The 19,413-nt window shown below is 42.2% G+C and overlaps 1 protein-coding gene across 1 annotated transcript in view; it reads right to left on the bottom strand.

The window, feature by feature from the left end:
- cadm3 (cell adhesion molecule 3) overlaps positions 1-19,413 on the bottom strand; it is a 111,593-nt gene that overhangs the window by 52,691 nt on the left and 39,489 nt on the right. Inside the window, 1 exon segment of the mRNA XM_044032338.1 lies at positions 2,305-2,454. Coding sequence (XP_043888273.1) covers positions 2,305-2,454 — 150 coding nt within the window.

Here is a 19,413-nt window from a genome sequence, read left to right as displayed (position 1 = left end):
CTCTGCAGCGCTCTTTGCCATTTTCCCCAAGTGTAGAGGTCAGGGCTTAAAGTGTAATCGCAGAGAAGAGCTTTACTCTCTATCTCTATCTCCCTCCTCTCTTTTGCGGTTGAAGCTCCATCTGAAGTAAAGACTCGCTCATCCTTCCATTTGTACTTTCCCCCGTCTCTCTCTCTCACCTCTCCGTTGTCCAAATTGTCCACTACGCAGACGTTGGTCTCCGCTCTCGTCTCTACTCTTGCCGTCCCTGACTCCCGTCTCTGTATCACTTCACTGCTGCTAAGTGTTCATTTGTGCTCGAGGGAGTCTTTCTATCTCTCTAATCACCATTGTTTCCAATTCTCTAACTCTGCCGTCGCGCCTTCCTTCCATCTGTACCACTCTCACTACTCTTTTCACTCCAGTGCACCGAGTCTGTTGTGTGATATCAAACTTTTCAAAAGTCTGACATCACACAGAAACTTTGGACAAACACCGCGGCTCATCGGTACACAACGTTTTCTTTTGACTTCTCTTAATGATCATTTCTGGGGCTGTGTTTTTCTTTCTAAACACAAAAACAAATGTTCTTTGTTGTTGCAATCATACCAACCGTCAACTAGCCGGTGTGCACGCTCCTTTTCACTGCTGACAACGTTTTGAGTCAAAAGTAATCATTAGCTCCGGAACTACATGTTTATAAATGTCAGTCCTTATTCACGGTGTCATATTTTTCTCATTTCTTTTTCCCTTTTCAAAATACAGGTTCTGTTGTCTTGTGCCGGACCACTCTCACGCCAGCGTCTGCTTTCAACGTGTCATTAACGGCGCTCGCGGCGCCAGTTAGACCATCAAGTCTTGAAGTTGTTGTTGTTGTTTGTTTTAGTCCTTGACTTTCAGCTGACGCACTTATTGCAATATTACAGTAACACGCTTTATTTGTGTTCTGGTAAAAACAAAGCTTTCAAAATAAAAGCTTTTGTCAGCCGTAATAATGCCGTATACAGTATGCGAGAGAAAGTTCTAATCTTCAGCCAACTTTAAGTTGAATTACGCACATATTCTTATAACCAGACCGGGTATCTGGACCGGATACACAACTCAAGTCTTACTAACTATATGTATCAGACCTGGAATCTGTGATGATGTCAGGCATTGTCTCAGTTTTCCTCGGATCTGAGCCGTCTTCAATAAAATCTATCAACTTAACTCATCACTGGTCATCTCATCTGATAATCAAAAATCTCTGTAACGTAACACCCCTCTGATTATCTTTTCTCATCAACCCAAACCTTGTTTACGCTCTCTGTTTGTTGTTCGGTATCTTTCGGTGTGTAAATGGATTGTTGTGACGGAGAGAATTGACATTTCTCTTTCGACGCCTTCTCGTCCAAACGTCTGAGTCCCGCAGCTCCACACACACAATCCAGGAACATGCAGAAGAAGCTGCGTCAGCACTGACGGGACTGCTGCCACGTATTGATCTGTATGTGCGAGGGCGTGCCGCGTATGAAGCTGTTGGATGTGAGAGTAGCCCATAAGTAGAAGTCGCTCACGCGTTCTGGCATTTTGAAAAGTCATCAAACAGATTCTGGAAAGGATTATGAGCTCGATGGATTTTCATCAGACAACTACACGTAACTGGAGCCATAATTAATGTAGTTAAACTATTAAATGCCAATGTAAGATTCCGTTTTGTTTTAGAAGTCTCTCTTTTTAATACAAGTATAGATTTCTATTCATTTAAAGGGTGTTGGAAACTCTTTGGCTAATGTATGTACACGACTCATATAACATAATTGTTGTTTTTTAGATATTTTAATACTGAAATGTCACATATTGTATTATATTTAATGAGGTTTCCTTGCAAATAACAGCTGTAGTGTAACTAGAAGTAGCTGAGGTTGTCACTAATATGTTGCAAACAAAAGAAAGTGTTTGTTTTGTTTTAAATATTTGGTATAAAAAAGAAGGAACGATAAACGATTGTTTTTGTGGCCTAAAGTTAACAACAGAGCGACGTCTCTGTTTTGTGCACTGAGCTACTGCACCACCACTCTTTCCTACAAAGTCTCTGTAGTAGAGGAATGTCACTTTTTCTTTTTTCTTTTTTCTTCTTTTCCCCCCGACTGCCAGAAAACGTTACCAGCGAACATAATCTATTTACACTATGTTCCCTCCAAAAATATCTGGCGAGAAAACGGAGCAGTATTTGAAGTATTTTGTAGGAGATAGGGCTGCTTTTTTGACACCGTCATAAATATATTTCACTCTTCCTCTGTTTTTTTTTTGTTTTTTTATGTGTCTCCCCCCCTTCTCTTTTACCTCTCTTCTCTCCAAAGTATAAGGTCTGCTGTGCCGTGTTGGACCACTGCAGCGAGGAGTCGTCGCTCTCGGCCACCCTGCAGGTCAATGTCACTGTGCCCCCCACGGACACCGTCTCATCTGAGGTCACCGGCTGCAAGGGGTCGTCATCTAGGTATAAAAAAAAAAAAGAAAAGAAAAGAAAAGGAGACATAAACATCATAAGATGGAGCCGTAGAAAAGAAAGTGCTGCATCCGTATGAAGTTACAAGCAAAAACGGCAACATACAAATCAGATAAACACACAAAACGCATTACTTGTCTCTCTCTCTCTCTTGTCTCTCTCTCTCCCCAAACACCCACCCACCCATCCCTTTCTCTGCTTGTCATATTATCTATATATCTCTATCTGTCTTTCTGAAAGCACACACACACACACACACACACACACACGGCGGTGCTGACAGGCAGACAAAAAAAAAATCAGACAAATGACTATCTGCTTCTATGACTGTGAGGCCAATGTTAAGAGTGATGAGTCAGTGGCGGCCCTGGTGCCCAGAGACTGCACAACCCGAGGGATCAGCATAAGATGAAGAGATGGCGACAGACTGCAGCTCCAGACAGGTCAAAGCAACAACAAGAGCAATGTCTCATGCCGCTAATGGCGTTTTTTTTTTTTCACCAATACCTGCGTCCATTTTTAGCGGCATGCGCACATGTGTCCACTGCCACGGAAACAAGCACCAACGGGACCGGCGCGTTATGGAAATGAGAAGTAAAGAGAGAATACAAATGACCCAGCATAATGAAGGGGATTCTAAAGGCTGGAGCAGGAGAAAAGAGAGTGAACTGAACAGTGAACTCTCTGGATTTGTGTAAGTATTCAAATTGGCTCAAACTGTGGTATTTAAGAGTGGCTTCCCTGATAAGCGCTCTTGCAAGCTAATTCCGCTCTCTGTCTGTCTTCAGTGAGCGTGGCAGAGGATTGTATGAATCAGAGCAAGAGTTGTACACCAAAACTGTGGTGTGTTACTTTTAAATGGAAGCAAATACCGATTGTTAGTTACTGTACAAGAAAACGCGATTATTATGTCAAACTTAAACGCTATAATAGTATTTGTATTTGCAGTGTATAAGTACAAATGAGGCCACACGGTGGTGTAGTGGTTAGCACTCTTGCCTTGCAGCGAGAAGACCCGGGTTCGAGCCCCGGTTGGAACAAGGGCCTTTCTGCATAGAGTTTGCATGTTCTCCCCGTGTGTGCGTGGGTTCTCTCCGGGTTCTCCGGCTTCCTCCCACAGTCCAAAAACATGCAATGTGGAGATTAGGTAAATTGGACACTCTAAATTGACCATAGGAGTGAGTGTGAGAGTGAATGGTTGTTTGTCTCTAGTTGTGTGTGGCCCTGCGATGGACTGGCGAACTGTCCAGGGTGTACCCCGCCTATCGCCCGATGTAGCTGAGATTGGCACAGCACCCCCCGCGACCCTCTGGTGGAGGATAAAGCGGTTAGATGATGACTGACTGACGTACAAATGAAATTATTCTCTAAAGCGAATAACAAACAACGAGCAGCTATTTTGTCTCCAGACTTTCCTCGCAAAATCCTGAGGCAGAAAAGGCTCTGCAGCCCAGCGCCCGTGCCCACTATCGTGGAAGCCCAGCTTCCATGGAAGTGCCATTTTTGCCGCATTTGTCCAACCACTGTTTAGCGCACGTTTAGTGTTGAAGTGTAAATACAACACATTGTGGAGGGAGCTGAGCTTCCCCTTGCTAATTGAGCCTTCCAGCTCCTCGTGAATCTTTCTGAGTCACGATCTCGTGTCTCCCGTCAGCTTTCCCGTGCTGCACATGTTGCAGCAATAATTCACCGGGCAGACTCGGGAGCTCGGTCTCACGTCTCGTTTTATTGTATTTAATCAAATCAAATAAAAAAAGACGAATAAAAAAATCAGGTCTACCTGAAGTTTCCGGGTGCTGCTCAAGCATAACACTTTTTTACAGGAACTCGATGTAACAAAATCAAGGAGAGGAGCTCCTGCAAAAATTATAATCTTGCCACAGACAGGCGCCCTCTGCTGGCAATGTAACGCATCCCTCTTGGCACATCTAAATCAATTGAAATCACGGAATGACGCCAAGCGAAAGATATACTATATACCCACACTACACCCCTCCTCCGCTCCCTTCACTGGCTTCCTGTAGCTGCTCGCATCCGCTTCAAGACTCTAGTGCTTGCGTTCCATGCTACAAACGGATCCGGTCCAGCCTACATCCAGGACAAGATCAAAACCTACACCCCAGCCCGCCCACTCCGCTCTGCATCGACAAACCGGCTTGCTGCCCCCTCACTGAGAGGATCGCAGAGGCACTCGCAGAACTCGAGACTGTTCACTGTCCTCGCTCCCAAATGGTGGAACGATCTCCCCATTGACATCCGGACAGCTGAAAGCCTCCACATCTTCCGACGCCGACTAAAAACACACTTATTCCGACTCTACCTCGACTAAGACGACAAAAAAAAAAAAAAAAAACTTGTACATCGCACTTATGACTAGCACTTCATAGTTTGTTCTACTTGAAGCTCTTACTTACTTCTAGCTCTTATTTGTACCCAAATGTTTAAATGCACTTTTGTAAGTCGCTTTGGATAAAATGACATGTAATGTAATGTAATGTAATGTAATATAAATTACTATTACATCGATTTATGAATACTAAATTAAATATTGTCGCCTGTTTGTAACGGCGGCAACAGCAATGTTGGGCTAGTAAAGCGAGACAATTGCAATTGCAGGTCGGAGTATGACTGAAAAAGTTCTACAACCCCAAGAAAAGCCACTTGTTCATGAACGCACACTAAGACTCCCTCAGTCAGGTCTGATAGTGTTGCTTGACAGTTCAGAGGCAGAATAACAACATCATCAACAACAAAACTTTCCCACCCGCTACGTTAACTGCACCCCAACAGCTTTGCGCTCGCCCCGCTTCATACAAAACATGCCAGCACTTGCTCAACCTAATCTCAAGAAGAACAAAAAAAAATAACATGGCATAATTGACAACAAGACCAAGCGGATGGAGAGAACATCTTGTAAGACGAAATGCCTCAAAGCTGTCTCCTCACCCCCGAAAAGATGGCGTGTATAAATAGTTTAATTGGAACCAAATTGTCAAGTGGGAGACAGATTTATATTTGGTGTGAAGCGTTATCACATCCTTGCACCAGTGGAGGAATTGATTTTTTTTTTTTCATCCTTGCAGGAAGAACATCTGTTTAAGTGCACTACAGCGGAACTCCCATCAAGACGTGAAGGGGAGGGTGAGATGTAGGGGGAGAAAAAAGAACAAACAGAGGAGGTGAGCAAACTAACTGCATGTAGCATGAAAAGCATACATTTGCAGTGCATAATCTTAGAGACACAGGCAGCAAATGTTGGCATTTGTGATGGCGAGTTATGCTCCAGCCAAACAATAGAACAGTTGAACGTTTTTGCTTTGCAGTGAGAAGACACAGACGAAGGGTGGGCGTGATTTCTGAATATCCGAATACGTGAATAAATCCACGGACACCTGAGATTTACAACTTAAATGTGCTGTGGAGGGAAATGTGTAAGATGTTCCTCTCAAGCAGGTCCTGAAAGAGATGATCCAGGACCAGCATGGAGTCGACCACTTCACGTCCAGGCCACGAACATGTGGAAAATAACACAGATAAATGTCTGCGTACAAACATCCCATAACACCAGGATTTATCATCTACTGTCCACATCCAAACAACGTGGTCATGAATGAAATCAAATGAAAATTGAATGTGGACTATAAGTATATACACTTACTTAGTGTCTTAGAGGACAGATATGTATAAATATTCATAACAGTGTTAAAGCTGCAGTGTGTAACTTAGAGCTGAAACAGTTACTCCATTACTAAACTAATCGTGAACTATCTGGTTAATCGATTAACCGGTTTGAAGCTTTTTTTTCTGCTCGTTTCAGTGTTGAATATAATATGTGAATATTTTCTCGGTTTCTTTGCTCCATATAACAAAGAAATCGTTGGAACTGAATCATTTTTGGTTTGTGGACAGAACAACATGTCTCGGTTTGACAAACACTGATTTTAACGTTTTCTGACATTCGATTAATCGAGAATATAATCGACAGATTAATCGATTATGAAAATAATCGTTAGCTGCAGCTCTAGTGTAACCTTTGGGGATTTTCTTATTCCGCCTCATACTCTGACCTGTTTGCAGCCGTTGCCTCTGTCTTTTTTGGCATAAAACTAATCCCCTAATAATCAATATCACCGGGCTGAACACAAATATTCACTGGATTATTACGAACGGGATTTTTGCTGGAAACGCCCCGTCCATTATTTAATAAGAGTTTTAAAATGTAGAGCTACAGTGTTTTACACTTAGACCCTTTATATCAGTGAGTCTCTCTGTGTGCTGTCTTACTGTAGCTCTGACCTTGTGGTTAGTTTATCTAAGCACCATGATGGCTGTGGGCTGACTGTGTGGTCAAGTGCACCGTGGATTAGTGTCTCCTTTAATAGCATCTTGGGATAATTCTTGCGGCTGATCATAAGAGCTCCTCTACTTGGCGTGAACACTTTGCGGGGATCGGCTGTCCCGGTGTGTCCCTCATGACGGCGAGACGTGTTCGGGAAATGTTGTGCTGTGTTTTCGGTCAAACCGCACAATCCTGGCTGTGTCGGAGACAGAGAGACATTTGTGCTGCTAAAATAACTTCAATTGACCCGTCAGTGATTAACTGTTCAAATATGCTTTTTCTTTAATAATCTCTTAACACTCAGAGTGTTTATACAAGGACAATAACTTTTATCACCGGTGGAATGAATACAGAATAGCCATACCATAATTAACTCATTGACAACATGTGGTGTTTTCTTTCCTTTTAAATACCTGTCCAATATGCAGACAGACTGCTTTCACGATCCCCTTTACAGCATGTCATAACATATATTATTCTCCACTGACTTGCCACAATGTTAAATTAAATTTTAATTACATTTCTTTCATTTCATATACATATATATATATATATAGCTTCAGACTCACCTAAATGAGGCACCTTTAACTCTTTCAAATTCAGATTCAGTGTGATTAGGAGTCCCTTGAAACCGCGTAGTCTAAAATTGAAAAACCACTGTAATTAAGTAAACTGTTGTTGAAAGCTTCATCAATTCATGCAGGCGCTATAAAAAAAAAAGGTCAGTATCACTCTTATTATGCACAAGACCTAATGTAATGATCTACAGATGATTAAACTACACTGTGTATCGCGGACCTAAAGCATCATTAATGCGAGATCACTTGCTGTTTTACACTGTTTGAGCAGAATGGCAGAAACTTAGTGAAATATGAATATGATTTGCGTGGTTTAATTTAGCTGGATAACTGCATGTATGGGTATAATGTTGCATTATAGGATAGTTAATATTTTTGCAATATTGCTAATCGACTTCCTCCTTTTTATTCACATGATTGGGTCTGACTGGAGCGAGCATCAAGATCATTACGAGAGCGATAAAACATGAATAATATAATAATTAGACTTAATGCACAGCAGTAATGAGCCTCTGATGACCAACAGTTTCAGTCCACACACTCGTATAACACGAAGATTGATGCCGCCATTATTTTTGTGTTTTTGTAGAAAGAAAATATTTGCTTTGGGGGGGAATCGTTTTTAAGCTATACGCGTCACTTTGAGTGAGACACCGATGTATAATGATGTAACTTTTCTTAAGGACTCGATTCAGTTCAAAGTGGATCTTTGTGCCCCAATTTACAAGATTTAAAAAGCAGAAATCATCCGCACACCTACAAAGTATTTGTTTTGCGTTTCATTGGGAATAGCACCAAAATATCTGGCCCCAATATGTCGGTACCCGAGTGATGGTACGGTCTGGGTGGAGCCAGACCAGCGACAGTCAGCTGATTGGGCGACAGAAAAGCGTCACTCCCTTGTGAGCGGTGTTTCTGTGATGCCCGCCGTCTATCCTCATACAAAACTTGACGTCTTGTTGAGACAAACAGTCACAAAACGAGGAGAAAAAGAGCTACTGGATGTCCTTCAACGTTGTCCGCCGTTGCACCGACGCCGCGTAGCATGATGGAAACACAGCTTGGGATGGATGGACAAAAACCCCCCGAAACAATAACTCCACCAGCTATTGAAGGGGACGTCCAAATATGCTGTGGCTTACTTATAAGATGGACAAAAGTGCATGAGGCAAAGACAAACACAGTCTGTTGCCAGTAGCGTGTGACCTGTGTAAGCCTCAGATCCAGGTACAGCTGTTCCACTTACCTTTGAAGCTGCTTAAGAGCAAAGTTAAAGGGGGGAAATTAAGTCCAGCTCGAGTTTAAAGAGTTAAGTCGGGATAAATGCCTGAGCTGCAAAAAAAAATGAAAGGAGAGACCTATCTATCTTTAGCAGATATGAAGTTTAAACACTGAGGCGTGTTCTCCCTTCTATTGTCCACACTTTCACTCCTTCACACACACCCTCCAAGCTGGAGGCTTAAGGAAGTCACGGGTATTTAAAGCAACACAATTTACACTTTCTCTCACTGACAACAAGGTAACAGGAGCGTGGAGGTGGAAGACTGACTGGGCTAGCAAGTCAATGGAGTGAGGGAGGGAGGGGGGGATAGGCGGAGGACAGAAATGGATGGCTAAGAGTATGAATCGAAGGATGGGTGATAAAATGAGGTGGGAAACGCAGGAGGGAGGAGGGAGAGAAGAAGCCAATGAGACGACTAAGAAAGTGTGACGAGCTCGAGGGAAGATGAGAGAAAGAATGGTTCAACATTCCTGTCTGTGGTCTGGGGGCGTGGTTACTGCATATATTCTGTTTTTCATTAAAGATCTATACGTAAGTGTGCGGGACAGAGTTGAAGTTATTGGTGCATTTTCTCAAACTGTCCTCCCTGCACCCCCGTCTTCATGGTAACAAACTCCTGACTCCTGCCAACGTGAGACGACACATTGATGCTGTTGAGCGTCGTCTCCATTCTGACGGTGTCAATTCACAGAAGGAGAGCAGAGCGGATAAATCCAAACCACCTTGGCGATCTCCACGTTCACCCTCTCGCCTTCTTCCTCCTCCATCTGTCTCCCTCCATCACCCTCCCCCCAATCCTCCTTTCCATCTGCCCCAACATCCTCCTCGTCCTCCCTCACCTCTTCTCTTGCCTTCTCCCCATCCCCAATCCTAATTTTCCTCCCTTTTTTGCTCTGTAGGAAGGTTTCACAGTGTTTTGTTTGTGCTTATTTTAACCCGAAAATTGCTTTTGCCCATTTTTCCAGAATAACAATTGACTACGTGTTCAAGTAGTGTATTCATTTACAAACGAAGGAAAAACACTGCAGTTGTACACCAACACCAGATTTCTGTGCGTTAAATTTGAAATTTGAACAGTATAACTTTCCATTTTTTGGCCTGTTTTTGGACATTAAGACAAAAAAAACAGCCAAAAAATGGAAAGTTATACTGTTACCTGTGTACAGGTGTTGCACATGCATGCACAAACATGTCACCTGCTGTTCCCATGGAGACCAAAACCTGGTCCTAATGAAGGACAACCTCATTTTTGAGGAACTGCTTCAATTTGAATTGTGGTAAGGTTGTGTATTGACTGGTTTGGCTACCGAACTGAATGGAAGTCAGCACAGTGTCCTAAGAAGAATAGCTGCACAAACCTGAGTGTGTGTGTGTGTGTGTGTGTGTGTGTGTGCATCTGCTGCATGAAGGCCTGCATTAACTCTGTGTGTTTTGCATAATGAGATTAATATCCACATATTCACGCATTACGACTAACACGAGTGAGCCTTAAGAAGCTTCTTAGCAATGCTTAAGTTTTGTTTGCATGCCATTGTTTGCTCTTGTATTTGTTTGTGTGTGTGTGTGTGTGTGTGGGTGAAGCATGTGGATCAACATGATTGATGAAGTGGTTTGTTATCTGTATGTGTGTGTGTGTGTGTGTGTGTGTAGCTGCTCACAGAGAGCAGAGCTGTGGCGTGTGACAGACAGAGCCGCGTGTCATGGTGCACATTTGATGGGCAACCCGGCAAAAACGCATGTGCTTTGATATGGCATGGAAGGATACAGGCCATTACACACACACACACACACACACACACACACACACACACACACACACACACAGACAGAGGCATCCACTGCAAGCGACATGCACCGTACACAGGAGAACACACGTGCATACACACACACACACACACACACACACACACACAGGAGGACATAATGCATCTGTCAAGCAGCCACAAGACCGACGCTCACAAACAGAGACGCGGGAATATGCTTAGAATGACATTATACCGTTGGAAACCTAAAGCAAACATGCACAATCACACTCTACGGAAATACAGCACATTCAGAAACACTAAGCATAATGAACACATACACACAGACTAACCTCCCCCACACCATCTATCTATGCCCAGCTGTCCCTGACTTCCTCCCATCCCCCTGGGGAAGTGTATGTGCAACCGTGTGGGTGCCCTTCTGCTTACCTCTACCCTCGACAAGCCTTCTTCTCTTCTACTCCTTTCTATTCTTCTTCTCTAAACCTCATCTTTTTCCGGGCCTGGTTTAAATGCACAGCATGTAATATCTATTTCTTGGAGTCGCTCAATCAAAACAATTACAAAAGACTTAGTCTGATGATGTCGAGAAGCAGCGTGGGATCATGGGAATTGTTGCCTTGTTGTCTCATTTGGTTCCCTCTGTAGGATTGCGTTTTTACCGGGAGAGCTTCAGCACAAGAACACGCAGCTAATGGCGCTGATCCATTAGTGACAAATATACACAATGAGATGAAAAATCATAACCACACTCTGGCTAACCAGTGGTGCATAATATTTCCTTCCTCGCACGTTACAGCAGAGACAGGTTAAGAGGATGAAATGATTAAAAGGTGACCAAAAGGAAAGGCTCCATTGCCTTGAATAAAAATATGATTAAAAGAGTGTCGGAACCAAAATATAAAGCGTTTATTTTTGGATTTGTGGATGAATTTTTGAACATTTTAATGCGGGACTGTTATATCATAAAAGCTCCAGAGCGGAACATGTGGAATTCTCTTGTTACTATGTTATCTGTTGTAAGTCTGTCTTCTAACATACGGTATTTTTCCACAACACAGTTCCAGCGCGGCTCGAGTTTATTTTTCACTTTTCCATCAGCGATAGTACCGGTGCTATAGTACACCAAAAATAAACTCACTCGTTTGTGTGTTATAAACAACATCACGTCAGTTTCATGCAGCCGTGGTAGGATGACTCCGCCCACTTTAAAGAGGTACTACAGTAATGGAAAACGATACCAAGCTGAGTCGAGTCGAGCCGAGTAAATGAACTAGGGTTTGATTAAGAAGTAGCTGGTGTGAATGCACCGTAAAAGGGGTGTGGTGGTTGGAGATTATTTGAGTCTTAGCACAAACAAATTCCTCAGCCCGCCTTTTTTTTTTTTGAGAGAGTTTGTGGGGGGGATTTTGGGAGCCCACCCTCACCCACTGACCCTGCCACCCCACCCATCCTTAGCTGCCTGTCAAACATAGTTAGCACCAAGCTCAGGCGATTACCCTTCCACCAGCTGGATCCCAAAATACACACACACACACACACACACAGCACCATCACAGCCCAGCAGTGTGTCTGCAGCAGCAGTGAGGCGCCAAAGCAGCCACCCCACCCTGCCACTGGAACAGCGCTATGAGGGGGGTGAGGTGAGAGAGAGAGAGGGAGAGATGGTGAGAGGTTGAGCATGCAGCAGCATCACTGCTGACAAATGAGAAAAAAAAAGAGAATAATGATTTGTCAGGAAGAAAATGACAGAGAGTGTTGGTGTGGCTGAAAGAGAGAGAGAGAGAGAAGTAGAGAGCAGCGCGAGGGGGGAAAACAAGAGAGAAAAAAGAGGCAGAACGAGATAAAGAGAGAGTGAGGGGTGAGCGAAGGACGTGGCAGAAATAAGCATATATAGATAGATGAGAGCAATGAGGAGAGATGACAGGGTGACTTAGGAAAGGGACAAAAAGGACTCGAAAAGCAGGGGGGAAAACAAAGAGAGCGTGATGGAGCGAAGTAGAGCAGAATAGACAGAAAGTCAAAAAGGAGTCAGGGAGATGGAAGATGGGAAAAAAAAGCATATTGATGGAATTCTGGTGAGGTGGAGAAGGAGAGAGAGGGAGAGAGGGACCAGATACAACATAAAAGATACATCAGGACTGGTCTGAGTCTGTAGAATACTAAAGAATGCTGAAGAGATCTCTTTATTTCACTTAAATCCAGCTGGTTCACCCTGGTTTGTGCTAAAGCTGTCAGTCAAATTAAGTTGGTATCATACAACTTTAGTATGTTCTCAGCATGGAAACCCCTCTTTTACAAAGCGTTGCCTCCGTGTAGGACTGCAGAACTAACAATAATAAATAGAACAATTAAATTGCAGCCTTTGCGATTTGCAAACTGCATTATATTCACATTACATGTTGTGTGAGAAAATCCCCTTTCCTCTTCATTCTGCTGCTTGGTTTGAGTTGCTGTCATTCCATTGATCATGAGATATTTGCATTACTGAGTAGCTGAACAGGTGTCAGTCACTGACTTTATATCAAGATAGATAGATAGATAGATAGATGGATAGATAGATAGATAGATAGATAGATAGATAGATAGATATATAGATAGATAGATGATAGATAGATAGATAGATAGATAGATAGATAGATAGATAGATGATAGATAGATAGATAGATGATAGAGAGAGAGCTGCGAGAGAGAGAGATAGATAGATAGATAGATAGATAGATAGATAGATAGATAGATAGATAGATAGATAGATGATAGATAGATAGATAGATAGATAAATAGATGATAGATAGATAGATAGATAGATAGATAGATGATAGATAGATAGATAGATAGATGGATAGATGATAGATAGATAGATGAGAGAGAGAGAGAGAGATAGATAGATAGATAGATAGATAGATATAGATAGATAGATAGATGATAGATAGATAGATGATAGATAGATAGATAGATAGATAGATAGATAGATGATAGATGATAGATAGATAGATAGATAGATAGATAGATAGATAGATAGATGATAGATAGATAGATAGATAGATAGATAGATAGATAGATAGATAGATGATAGACAGATAGATAGATAGATAGATAGATAGATAGATAGATAGATAGATAGATAGATAGATATGTTTCTCCTGCATATACCACATTATTTTCATCATCATATCATTCACAGCAAACAGCATATCTGACCATTTCATATTTGTGAAGCATCTGAAGCATCTCTAAGTTCACTTTGGAAGTCCAAGGGGAGTTAACTACCACAGGCCTGACCTGCAACTAGTCAGAGCAAGGCAGTGACTGGTACTGAGTGATAGAAAAATGTAAACTGACAACAGCATTCAGTGTGTTTGTTCTGTCTCTCAGAGACCGAGACAGCATCCAGTTTTTTAATACTGTCTCACTGGCAGATTGAACAAACTTGTTCTTCAGCAGCACTCCCATCTGGCCCTCTTCAGTCAATCGTCGTGTTGTTTTAGATAAATCACTGCGATTGGATCAACCATTTTCCGGAAAAGATTAAGAAAAAAGAAAGTCGCTCGGCGATAGAGGATGAACATGAGCCCGCTGATTGGTCTACATTGTTTCCGGGATAAAAGAAAAAAGCAACGAGAGCTTTTTCAGATTTTAAACGAGGGATTCTTTGCTGCACTGTCCCAAAAAGAAACCCCTCTTGAGCAGAAACCATCGTTTGATGAGCTAAAAGAAAAAAAAAAAAAAACATACTTTATCTGTCCATCTGTGGAGAGGAAGATAAAGAGAGTGAAATCTTTAAGGCCTTGGCAAATGCACTGACTGCCCCTGCCAATAGGCCACTTAAAGAAATGAGTAGTCAATTACCAGAAGTCTGCCCTTTTGACTGAGATCACTAGAGCCATTATGGGGAAACTCAGAATCTGTTCTCTCTCTCTCTCCATCGCTTTAGTTCACTATCTCGCTCCTTCTCTTTGCACAGACAACTCCCATAATTCAAAACTGCAAAAACAAGAAGGCTGCGAGAAGTTTCCGGTCTGTTCTAGGAGATGTGACAGCATCTCTTTCTCTCACACACACACATATATATAATTTGTCTTTTAGCATAATCGGGACATCGCGCTTTCACCAACTCCTGTTGTTTTGATGAAAGATTCTCGACAACGTGTGATTAAAAGCAAATAAATAAATGATATTCCTGGTTAATGTGCGCACAACACATGGTCACGGACAGGAGCTCAGTTGTGTAACTGTAATTTATCAGGAAATGTAAAATTCAGCAGCACAAGAGGGAAGAGAAATAAAACGGGCAGTAGAAATAAAATCTAGAATATAAAAAAAGGAAAAATACCATAAAGAATAACAATATACGAGATAATAAAACAGACAGACTACATATAAAAATGAAAAGCATGTATGTGCCCAGCTACAGTAGATGCAGTAGATATAGTTGTTTGTTATTTGTCCACGATGGTTGAAATCTTAATGCAGCAGCAGAGAATGAAATTGTAGCCTTCTGTGTGCTTTCAAATTGTAGAAATGGTTGAGATGAGAGAGAGGGCTCTTTGTCCGCCGGAGAACAAAGTGAGGTCAAGTTCTTAGACTTCACATTCTGACCAACATCAGCGCTCAAACTTACTAATGCTGTTGTGGCTAAATGGGAAGAAATGTCTGCCGCGTGAACTCTGAAAGCTGCGAGTTACAGCAAGCACATAGGATTAAAATAAAGATAAAAATGCACTTGTATATTGTATGATCGGTGTCCCAAAAAGACACGTAAACACATGTGCACTGACACACAGAGGTAAGAAGGTATGACACACACTCGTACAAATGTGTCCAGTCAAGAAACCATCTGATAAGAGTGAGGACTTTCACAAGGGGGTCTTTGAAAAGGCCGATATATGAAGAAAGTGTAATGACCCTAAAGCTTCAGTGGAAGAGAGCGAGCGAGGGATACAAAGGCAGAGGAGGGTTGTTGGGGTGGTAGGAGCACACGAGGGGTTAACGAGGGAAGATATGCTTCAAATTAAATCATTTGAAACAAAAGAGGATTGTTGCCAAGCAACCAAGCCTGATCAGGATTGCCAGGGCAACCGAGGTGACCCGAAGCTTGACCTAAGAAATGGAGTTGCCCTTGTCGTGCAACGGCGCCTGCACCACCTGCATCGCTCAAGGTCTGAACACGGCCAGACTGAGAGACAGACAGACAGACAGACAGACAGACAGACAGACAGACAGACAGCAGGTTGTTTCTGGAGCATGTGGAAAACAAATGCAATGTCAAAACACAGGGCACTACATCAAAAAAAAAAGGAGGTTTTTGAAATCTAATGCATGATGTTAGCCAAAATCAACAGCTCATGAAGAACAGCACAATTAACTGTCCAATGTCCAAGATGAGCGTGTTTGCATGAATAAACAGAGCTGTCTGTTTTTTTGGGGGGAGCTTTGTCAGCACTGTCAGTACACATACGGTGATTTTTCTTTTTTTTCCCCCATAGCCTCTTTCAGTCAGGACAACAATAAAAAAAAGGTTTTACACTGTGGTGAAACGTCACGGTGTTACGTCATAGAGAATATCAACCTGGACGGTCAATTAAAGCTGGGGTAGGCGACATTAGTTTGGCGTTACTGGTCAATAATTACATTTTGCAAAGCAGCTCCACATACACATGCCTTCAGTGGGAAGGATGCTATTCCAGCATTAGTGACAACAGCTCAGGACTAGGGATAACTGGGATGGTATAGATATTGATGCTGAGTATCAATATCTATACTGTGTATTTAAACTGATCTATACTGAGTATCAATATATATACTGTGCATTCATACTGATCTATAATGAGTATCAATACCAATACTGTGTATTCATACTGATCTATACTGAGTATCAATATCTATACTGTGTATTATACTGATCTATACTGAGTATCAATATCTATACTGTGTATTCATACTGATCTATACTGAGTATCAATACCTATACTGTGTATTCATACTGATCTATACTGAGTATCAATATCTATACTGTGTATTCATACTGATCTATACTGAGTATCAATATCTATACTGTGTATTCATACTGATCTATACTGAGTATCAATATCTGTATTATCTATACTATCAATATCTATACTGTGTATTCATACTGATCTATACTGAGTATCAATATCTATATTGTGTATTCAAACTGATCTATACTGAGTATCAATATCTATACTGTGTATTCATACTGATCTATACTGAGTATATCATACTGAGATCAATATATACTGAGTATCAATACCTATACTGTGTATTCATACTGATCTATACTGAATATCAATACCTATACTGTGTATTCATACTGAGCTATACTGAGTATCAATACCAATACTGTGTATACATACTGATCTACACTGAGTATCAATACCAATACTGTGTATTCATACTGATCTATACTAAATATCAATATCTATATTGTGTATTCATACTGATCTATACTGAGTATCAATACCAATACTGTGTAATATAATATGGTGTATGGATACCAATCAATACTGTGTATAACTACCAACAGGTATCTATACTGAGCAATACTATACTGAGTGTACGTCCGACTTCATCACCAGAGAGCAGACGTTTCTGCTTAAACGAATGGTCTCCACTGTAGTTAAAGGCTGTAAATCTTTAACAAATAAACTTGGTGACAGCGCTGACATCGGCGGTTTTTTCCCAGAGTCATGTTCCCTCGTTTGGACTGATGTCCGTGGCCTGACTTATATCTATGTGATTATTAAACAAACAAATGAAATGTTCTTAATCCAAACATCGAGGACGCCACCGGCATTTTCTGACCCCCAACTGTTCTTAACCCTTCTGTTACTGGCATGCATACTTCTCGTTGCGATACCTAGAAAATTCAAAAACTATGGACTGGCGATCTATCTGAGATTGGCACAGCAGCCCGCGCGCAGCCCTCATGTGGAGGATAAAGCAGTAGAAGACGGATGGATGGATACCGTAAAGCAGGGAAATAGAGCTTTGCGCCCATATACTTGTCATTACGGTAGCCCTTTAGGACCGTCCAAGCACCAACAAGACTCACCAGCGCGTCGCACCTTTGTGACGTCAGAAGCAACTGACTCATTGAAAATTGAATTTTTTTTGACAATACTACAATACTACAGGGTTAAATACATTTAAAGCCCACATAGACCGGAAGCTCCAATTAACGCTGCCTTTGTGTGTGTGTATCTGTGTCATTACCTCGTTTATGAAACCCTAAAGTTTCAGAACAAACAGTTCAGCAACTGCTGAGAAAATAGTGTTGTATTGTTTTCCTGGGCTCTGGCGAAGCGGATCGGCACTTCCCTAATTTGATGTCGTCATCAAAAATCCTCACCACTCCTCTCACCACCGTAGCGCCTCCTGGTGCAGGCACTAGTCCGGGCACATCCGGTTGCGTACATTTAACCGCAGAAGAAGAAGAACTACTCTCGTTGAAGCTGCTGAGATGCAGAGCTTCCACCGTGCCAGAGGGGGAGCTGTGTATCTGAGAGCTGGCCTATCTATTACGTCACTTCCAGGTACCTGGCCAATCACAGCACAGTGGGAAAGCTCTCGTTGGCTGGCCAATCACAACACAGTCCACGTTCTGGGGGTGTGGTTTTGGTCTGAAACAGCGTGGCTGACAAGTGAGGAGATATTTTGATCGGCTCGTTTGCAGCGACTAGGAGGTTTTTAATCATGAAAACAAGTTAATATATGTAAGTAGACCTCCATAACTAACACATATGTGCGATACAAGCATTCTATGTCGCCTTTAAAACAAAAAACGTGAACATGGATAGTTTTTTTCATCGATAGCTTCCCGTCCAAAATATTTATATTCCGTGTAAATGAGAGTCAGCGATCAACTACTTTTCTTGTGATCCTGCACACTGCGGCTTTCATTTTAATATTATGAATGACAGTCTGATAATGACAGATTTCTGCATGTGTGGGATAAGCGTTAAGCTGCCGCCTGCCAGTATATCAAACTAAACGCTTGTCAAATGGCTGAAAATCATTAGCATGTGAAACGCCCTAACCCCCCCCCACACCTTTCCACACTTGAAACTTCGGGGGCCGTGTCCAACAATCGTTCCCCGACAAACAATCCGACACGCGGGTGAGGTGTTGAATCAGAGAGTAGGCAGCGTTTGAACTCCAAAGCTCTCCTCCCCATTTTTGACTTTCTTTTTCGTCACTTGCATCACTCCTCGTGATGACAGGCAACGGCAACACCTGGAATGTCCTTGAACAGAGAACTGTCCAAGTGACTACAAAGACGAGAGAAACACAGAGCTGTTAAAGAGAGAGAGACGTGAGGGAGGAAGCGTGATGAAAATACCACCTTTGAGTGTTGGCATTCTGTAAAAGAGAAACACTTTTTTATCGCATGCGAGTGCAGGTTTGGTTGGAAACGCGTCAAAAACTCTCACATTCAGTGTTTTTTTTTTATTTTATTTCTTGCATATTTGGAGAATTATTAAAAACTTGTCTCTCTACATATGTCTTCCTACTGGCAGGTATAAGTGAAGTCGTTTTCTTTGGTATCATGTCAACGCTTCCACTCGTGTAATTGTTGCTGAGCTACATGGAACGCGTTGTTTTACTCTGGGTTGTATTTGTTTTGTCGACCTTCCTCTTTTATTGTCTCTGCGTCTCAGCAACATGACATGAAAGGACAAAGGAGTGTTTTTGGAAATGTGTGTGTGTGTGTGTGGAGCTGCAGAAATGTTGATGTTGTGCGTGTGTGTGTCCTTTACTGGATGTGCGACTGTCATTGTACTGGAACATTTCCTCCCTTGTAGCCAGCCGTGTCTCTCTTCTCCAGGGACCACTTGGAAATGTGTGCGTCCTTCAGTGTGTGCGTGTCCCTGCGCGCGCGCGTGTTTCGCCCATCGTGTCTGCTGCAACGAGTGTATGTCTTGTAAAAAGGTCCGCCCACTAATGAACGCAACCTTTCAGACGGC

This window comes from Solea senegalensis, linkage group LG1 (assembly GCF_019176455.1).
Source record: "Solea senegalensis isolate Sse05_10M linkage group LG1, IFAPA_SoseM_1, whole genome shotgun sequence".
Classification (NCBI taxonomy): Eukaryota; Metazoa; Chordata; class Actinopteri; order Pleuronectiformes; family Soleidae; genus Solea; species Solea senegalensis.
The sequence above is the reverse complement of the archived record's forward strand: the minus strand, read 5'-3'. Positions and strand labels throughout refer to the sequence as shown.